The 8,402-nt window shown below is 39.5% G+C and overlaps 2 protein-coding genes across 4 annotated transcripts in view; one reads left to right on the top strand and one right to left on the bottom strand.

Annotated features, from left to right (window-relative positions):
- RSPH9 (radial spoke head component 9) overlaps window positions 1–8,163 on the top strand; it is a 50,070-nt gene extending 41,907 nt beyond the window's left edge. Inside the window, exon 6 of the transcript XR_013984538.1 lies at window positions 7,747–8,163. The gene's annotated coding sequence lies outside the window, so the exon portion shown is untranslated. The remainder of the gene's footprint in view (window positions 1–7,746) is intronic.
- MRPS18A (mitochondrial ribosomal protein S18A) overlaps window positions 1–8,402 on the bottom strand; it is a 31,453-nt gene that overhangs the window by 22,331 nt on the left and 720 nt on the right. For 2 of the 3 annotated variants that reach the window (XM_081000333.1, XM_081000331.1), the window contains exons 2-3: window positions 6,066–6,097; window positions 1,533–1,637 (exon numbers count right to left, since the gene is read on the bottom strand). In XM_081000333.1, the coding sequence (XP_080856459.1) occupies window positions 1,533–1,637; window positions 6,066–6,097 (137 nt within the window). Of the gene's footprint in view, window positions 1–1,532; window positions 1,638–6,065; window positions 6,098–8,124; window positions 8,153–8,402 lie in introns of those variants that run through there. The other variant, XM_081000332.1, reaches the window with a different exon arrangement.

Genomic DNA, 8,402 nt, shown 5'->3' on the forward strand with positions numbered 1-8,402 from the left:
TTGACATTAGCTTATTCTGCAGCTATGGCTTCCTTATCTTTAATGGTGTGCTCTTGTCTGGTTCTCTTCCTTTCCATTTCCAGCTTGGTATTGCCTGCCCCTTGTCTATTCCAGACTTGGAATAACCTTTGGAAAAGCAACTTCTGAGAGTGCAAACATTGTTGCTCATATTCAATGGTACTTTCATTTGCTTATTTTTCTCTCTTTTTGTATTGTGTCTATTATACTCCAAGCCAGTATTGGTTAAAGTACTGGTGGAAAGGTGATGTGCAAACATAGCAATGACAGCTACTTAAGTGTGCATAGCTGCAAATCAGGGAAACAAGTGTCCCACTGGTATGTGAATGGCATGGAAGGACGTGGAATACCAGTTTTATCTATATTATGGACAGCAGACTGAACAGGGTTGATGGTATCAAAAGCCACTGGGATATGAAGCAGAATTAGCAAGGTTACACTTCCCTTGTCCCTCTCCCAATAAAGGTCATCTATCAGCGTAACCAAGGCCGGTTTGATGCCAAACCCAGGACTGAACCAAGAATTAAATTGGTCTACATCAGGGCAGCCCAACTTTGCATACCAAGTGGGCCGCAAGAGTACTTTGACAAAGTACCTGTGGGCCGCACACTGCTTGGGGGGTGGGCGAGCGAAGCCAAAATTTGATGTCCCCCCCAAGCCCTCTCATTGCCTTCCCAAAGCTGGCAAAGCGAGGCACAGGCTTTGGGAAGGAGGTGCGAGGCTCTGGCAGGGTCCTAGAGCCTTCCCATCTCCTCCCCAAACCACAGTGCATAACTTATCCAGCTTTCAGAAAGCAGTGCAAAGGCTTGGGGGGGGGGGAGGGTTAAGTGTTGCTGTGGGCCGCCAAAAAAAGGCCTAGAGATACCCGATGGACCACCCTAGTCTAGATAATGTTTCATCCAGAATGCCCGCAGCTGCTCTGCCATGACCCTCTCACCCATCTTCCCAAGAAAAGCAACTGGTCAGTAACTATCCTAAATGAGGGAGTCCGGGGTGTTAAAAAATAAATAAATGAGCAAGTGTTCCACCTCTTTCAAGCCAGCAGGCACCACCACTGTGTAACATCGCATTCACCATACTTGGACCCACCCAGTCATGCCTTGCCACATAGATTTTATTAAACATGAACAACCAGGGATTGAGAGAACATGTGGCTGGACAAACAGCTCTAAGTACCTTGTCAACACTCTCAGGCCACATCAACTGAAACTGATCTCATAAAACTTGGCTAGACGTGGTGTTGGACATCTCACAGTTCTACACTAACTATGGCATCAAGGCTGCTACTGAGCCAAGCAATTTCACCCTCAAATTGTCTCAAGAAATATGTCATAGTGGGCCTCTAAAGGGTCCAGGAAAAGTCCCTCAGGAGCCTGTAACCTCTGAACCACTGAAGAGTAATTTATTCTGCTAAGAAACAGGAGAGTTGAGAGAGTAACATATAGTAGTATCTGGTAGCTACATGCAATTTTTAAGCCTTGAAAATACACTACAGTTCCTGAAGCTGTACTCACCTCGTAAGAATACTTGTGCTTTAGGTTCCAGCGACAGATAGGACACTGACCAGAAGGATTTGGAGGAGTCGGGGCTTCCTCAACTTCCAGCATTTTACCTTCAATCTAGGAAAGAGAGGGCAGATGGAGGGGAAGATTTAGATTTCAGACTTCCAATATATATTGTACTGCTTAATTTCCAACAAGTGTACCCCCCCCCAAAAAAAAACCTTAAGGAAACTTAAGGAAAGGGTTAACTGGTATTAGCTACTGGCAATCCAGAATACGACAAAGAATGAACTTGATGACAAACGCAGCAGAGAGTGCAGTTTAAGTACGCACGCACGCATGCACACACACACACGAGATTTCAGCACTTTTGCAAATGTCAACAAACTCAAGAATATTAGTCAATTACTTACAAGGAAGATTCCAATTTACTGTGTAGCAATAAGTTCATAAATGGGCATGGCTCCCTCTAAAAGACACAAACTGCACCTCCCTGGCCATGAATAATAAGACATACTTTTGAAATTGCCGCTTTGAGGATATCAGCAAACATGGGCTCTTAAGTTGCATAAGCCTGGAGTAGACTCTTTTTAAAAAATCGGCAGCAGGACAGAGACACTTCTTCCATTGGTCAAAACTGCAGGAATGTTTATGAAAACTGGGGTGGCTCTCCACAGCACACTTTCCTAAAGTGTAGTCTGAATTTAGCTTTAAATTGCTCAAACTGATGAAATTGATAGCATTTCCCTTGGGGAAGTATTTAACAACTTAGCCTATCTGACAAGAAGCATTTCCTGCCAAGCAGCTCATGTATTCCTTTTCTTTAAGCAGACCACGACAAGTTTTTAAAAACAAACCAACTCCAGACCTCTCTCATTTGATGCAGCCAGAACCAGGGAGTTCTTTTTTAAATATACAGCTGCAGTCAGAACTCATCAATTTAAAACTATCCTGAAGAAAATTCAATTTAGATGCAGTAGGCCTGACAGCTACAAACTTGGGCAGGCTATACATATTCCAAATGGCCAATTTTGTAAATGTTCAAGCTTTACTAATGATATTTACATGCTATGATATAAAGCCATTATTCATATTCACTATTTATGGTAGTATTCTCAACCAGTAAAAGAACTAAATGGTATATGCTATTTGTTTCACATAGTTGTGATTTGGGGCGGGGGGGGGGGGCAGAAGAGACGTTCCTCCTTCAGTCAGGGAAGGAACACGACTAAATGTTTTTCCTATAAGATCATTATTCACGCAACAGAAATCTACACAGATTTGAAGAGCAGCATGTATATTATGTGAAACGATTCAGAGAGCTGCATCAATCTATGGCAAAAGAAATATCAGAAGACGCTTTAAAAATTGGCTTTTAGAAAGTAGCCTGACAGTTGAGCTTTACATCTCAATATTTTCTATTTGCAACTCTTTCCAGAGTCTCTCTGAATGAGAACTGTAAAGCTTGAAACCTGTGACACCAGAGCAAGTCTTCAACAGCACCTTTTGGAATATTTCCTCGTGTTAACTGTCCTTTTTTGTAATGATAAATCTAAAGCTTGTTTATATCTATGTTTAAAGCAAAAAAAGTACATAGTTTGGGAATCAACAATACTCAAACAAATTCACTCTTCTATAGAAGGATGGCCATCTTGAAATCATTTATGGTGAAGGAACAGAATAATTCTTTTTTGGAGATGTTAAAACCTGTATCCTTTTACTGTAACTTATTATTTTGAAATGAATATAGCTGGGTCACAAGTACACCAAATTGATTTAACATGGTTAGTAGTACACAAGAAGTATATTAAAGATGTATATTAACATCACCTGGCTCAAAAACAGCCTAACAATTTAGATAGCAAAATGTTTTATTACACCACTCAAAATGTAACATGAGTTATTCTGGAAAGGCCCAAAGATCAAAGCTAATGTTCATGCCCCCACCATGAGTATCTTCACAGAGCTTCACTAAGTGCTGGCTAGAGGTACATGCACCTTTCTCCCCCAAGATTTTGGCTTTATTTATTTCCCCAACCAGACATTTATGATGCTAAAGAGAAAAGCAAAATGTTCCAGAAAGCATATTCAGATCACACTTATAAAATCAAGAGAAAATTAAAATCAAACGAATGACCTCACTTTTTAAGCATATTTAATTTCATCTGTGCTACATCTTTAACATCGCAGAGTATTCTTTTCCCCATGAGAACATTCACCCTTCATCAAAGCACAGATGGGGATTTTCAGTGAACTATCCCTCATTATTCTTGAGGATGCTAGGGAAATCTTCACCATTCAGTACTGAATATTGATGGTCTATCAACTACAGCAGTCTTGGGAATTCTTCATATCTAGAGTGTTTTTGCTTGCCTTCTCCCAAAATAACCTTTGCTTGCAGAGAACATTGCATTTTAAGCAAAAATCCAACACCCAAAGCACCACATGATGCATTTTTATTCTGTAGCGCTGTGAGGTCTCCGTTTCTTCCCAGAGAAGATGTCTCTGTTAGAAAACCTCCCTATACCCAGGAATGATGTCAGCATATGAAGCAGTATTATCATAATATCATAAACATTTTAAGATGTGTTTTCCCCCAAGTGCACCTCAAGTGGGGAAATTCATTCCTTCTGTTTACTGACAGAGAATGCAGGGAAATGTCTCCCACCCAAAACCTCAAAGTATACTTAAGGCTGTCTAATTTCTGCTTGTAACTTACAAAGATATTCTGGAAAGCTAATGATTAGGTTTTTCTTGGCTGTATTATCACAGGCAGAGTTTCATAAATTATTCCTCCCACTTTCACTTGTTTGAGGAAATCTCATGGGCTAGGATTAACCTAAAATTTCCAAGTTCAACTAGCATTCCTCCACCAATTTACTTGTGAAGAATTTTATACATTGCCCTTCACCAGAAAAAGATTCTATGATTTGTAGAAAAGAATCAATAAAAACCTAAAGTACAAATCAGCATTAAAAAAATCAAAACACTAATGAAAAGCAGCAGACTGAGATTTAAAAATCTGTAAGTGTCTGGGAAAATAAAAGGAGGTTTTCCTGATGCCTAAAGAACTCTCAAGGCTGTGGTATGCTAATGCTAGAAGACTGTATTCTCCTATTAGTATCTTTATATTTAATAATAAAAGCCACAATTCAGCAAACATTTGTTCTGACTTAGTCCCTTGAAAGCAATGGAACCAAACCAAGCTCCATTCCATTGCTTTCTTGGGGCCTAATCATGACAAACATCTGGTGGACCATTCAAATTCCAACCAGATAATAAATACTGCCAGAGGAGTAAAAATAATCTGTAGAGATAACATACTTTGGGCAACATAATCACTGTAGGGATAACCTGGTATTTAACTTTTGGAAGGAGATCTGGGGTGAGACCAGATGAAGAAATGAAATAGAAGAGGGGACTAGGAAGAGAGGCCACAGCACTAGTATGTAATTCATTTTGTGAGCTTTGGGCACATTTTTGGGGAGAAGTAAAATACAACTTGATAATCTACTACATATTTTGGAAAGTTGTCTATTTGTTTGCTATGCATTTGTACACCTCTGAAGGTATCGTAACCAAATTTTGCATTAAGGTTCCTGAAATCAAGAAGCAGGTTTTCATCTATGTTTGGATACAACTGAATGCCATTTTGAATCAAGATAATGGACTAAAACTTTCAAAGCTACACTAATTTGTTTGTTTCTTACAATTCCTGAGCAACGCTGGGGATAAGGCTTTTGCTTTTGTTATTAATATTTCTCCTACTAATAGTCACTATGGTAGGCCTTCTAACACACTTGTTCACTCTTCCAAGACAGTGTTTATTAAGCAGTAAGGCTCAGCCTAGTGAATACCATATTTATAGTCTCATATAGCTTTCAGAATTAAAAATTCTATGCCACTGTGCTTATTAAACTAAACTCCTATTTTTTGGCTTTTATTCATAGTACATTTGGTTGATGTTCAAGTCGGGTGCTACTTGTCCCTTTGGGAAAAAAATTAAAAGGAAATTCCAATAAATTAAAGCACAGTAAGACTTATATGGGCACATATAGACACTATATTGTGCGTGCTTAATTTCCATTCAGAATAAAAAGTTTCAAAAATATCAATGAATGGAGAGATTTCTTAAACCCTTTTCATATTACTTCATGGTGTGGGAGCCACTGCAGCATGACTTCTTCCTGCACCATGAAGTCAAAAAGCTGAAGCAGCAGCTTCCACGTACTGTTATGGTAACTTTGGGCTCTTTTGAGTATGCATAACTGCAGGCATTCCTAACCTCTGCATACACCTCTAATTTCTCACAAATTTCTTTCACTGATGCAATGGGCACTAGAAAATTTTGAATAGGGTTCAGGAGATGAAAAGGTCACCTGTTTACTCTCTTCAGGAGAATCACTGTATTCAAGAAAAGAGGCCTAAACTTACATTGGTTACATGATGGAAATTATTCAGTTGCATTTTTCTGTACAAACACAGTTGCTGCGTTACAAAGACAAGGATTTGAGACTTAAAAAATAAGTCAGTTATTGTACTTACAATAGTGGTGTTTCCTTCAGTAGTTTCTACAACTGCAGGTACAGGAAAAAAAGACAGGATGTCAGATTCATTCAAATACAATTATATGCATTCTTGTTCAGTACAGAAATTGTGCCTATGAAACACTGAGAGGAATGCTGTTAAAAAACTGCTATGACACTGACAGCAAATAAGCATTTCACTAAAACTGAGATAGAGGTATTTCACTTAGTGCAGGTAGAGACAGATGACATTAAGTATTTGTTTTTACTGTCTGCCGTCATAAAATCATCTCCCTAATACTGCTCCCAAAAACTACAGAAAACCTTATTAACTCTTAAGGATGGTGCAATAAAAAATAACGCTAGCCTGTACTGAGGGATTATTCTGCCTTGTTTTACAGATTATTGAAATAACATTTTCATATGCATTATAACTTCTCACCGGGAACCATTTCAGAACTACTTATGGCAAAAAGCAGCCTAGCCCTGTTGTCCCTCTGTAAGGCTTTGGGCCACAGAGATAGCATTAGTATTTGTGCTCTCTCGAATATCAGAGGGCCATACCTCTTCCTTTCAGAGGACCTTCTACTGTATAACTCCCTAAATACTCCCTGACAAGGAAGCTAAAAGCAACCTAATACTAGAGTTGGAGCCTTTTTCAAATATGGCTCATGTTCTCTTGACTGCTAGATATCCTAGCTTTTCCTAACCTTTTTATTCTAACTTTCCTGGTCTTGCTTGGACCATTTCCTATCAAGGTTCACTCACAGTAGCTACTCCCCTCTGCAGGGATGAGGGAGTTGGTGACCCACTCCAAAAGGCTAATGAAATAAACATAATTTTCAAGGATGCTTCTGGATTTTCTGTTGGCATAACTGACTTTCCTGTCAATGCTTTGGTCACTCTGTGGAAAGTGGAGATGACTTGGGCCAGGAGCTGACACAATCACACCTAAGTGCCATTTTCTGCTGAGCAGATCCATGTCAACTTGTTAAGGTTCTGGGGAGTTGAGGACACTGAATCAAATAGGAAGGTATCTATAGTGCAAGCAGGAAGAGATTCACTGGGAATCTGACTGAACACTAATGGAGTGCTCATTTTTGAGCCTGCATGGTAGATGTGATGTCAGCAATGCAACAGCTCTTTTCCATAACCACTGCATCCTCACAGTGCTGGGTGGCTCAGGGCCTTTTGGAATCTGTTGCTTGTCATGCAGGTTTTAAGTATAGCCACAATATTAAAACAGAACCTCCAGGTTTAGAGGCAATAATCAACTGAATACCAGAAGCTGGGACAAATAATTCTAGTGGTGGGAGAGCTATTGCCTTTAAGTCTTGCTTTTGAGATTCCCAGATCATCTGGCAGGTGTGGTTGCTTATTAACCAGGGGGAAAAACAAGTTCATTATTCTTTCAACTTTTCCAGGCTAATTGCCAAAAAGTAAGGGTCAAGGCTGCTTTTATCTCACTTGTTTTGTTTATTTTCTTTTTTTTAGAAAAGGTGTACACTTTTAACTAAATAGACAGTTCTGTATTATATTACATTTATAGACCGACCATAAAAATAAATGCTGGAGCCCGCCCTCAAATCCACCATGCCTCTGGCTCTAAATTTCTCATTCAAGGCTAGAAAACCCTACTACCAGGTAACCAGCATTAACAGACGTGACAGAATTCTCATATGCCTTTTATTCTTTTACAGGACTCTTGGCACTCTTGAACACAATAATTCAGTGTTGCTCAGTGCAACATAGTAATAGTTCCTGCTGTGACCAACAAGTTCCTGAGAGATACAATGTGCTGGAGAAGGTTTATTTTGCTTCTGTTTAGCTGTTGCCCCAACTACGGACAGAGTTCTGATTGCACCATCAGCAACTGCCCCATAGCAGCGAAGAATGGGACTCCCTTGCCTCTGTCTCATCCTAGGCAGAGAGGATTATACTATACACACAACAATCAAAAAATGTGCAATCTGTATACAAGAAGCATACAGTCTTGCATACACAATAGTTCAACTATATAAATCAACACGTGTACATTTTTTCACACAAATACCTGTAGGTGTGTAGACAGTTTGTACCTGTATTTGGCATAACTGGTGAATAAGCCTGAAATGAAACCTGGAGTGAAGAATAATGGTGTTCCCAACCCGCCAAAGCAAAGCAAAGAGCAGAAAATGATACAAAAAGGGGAAAACACTAGACTAACAAATGATCTACCTGGGGTCACTGGTGCTTGTGATAAAAATGAGGGGTGCAGGACACGAGAATTCTGAACAGCAAACTAGAATTTTGGGACTCTGAAAGGATTCCGACTTGATAAACTAAAAACAGGATGCTTGACTAAATCTGCCATCCA

This window comes from Podarcis pityusensis (genome assembly GCF_964106645.2).
Source record: "Podarcis pityusensis genome assembly, chromosome: 3".
Taxonomy (NCBI): Eukaryota; Metazoa; Chordata; class Lepidosauria; order Squamata; family Lacertidae; genus Podarcis; species Podarcis pityusensis.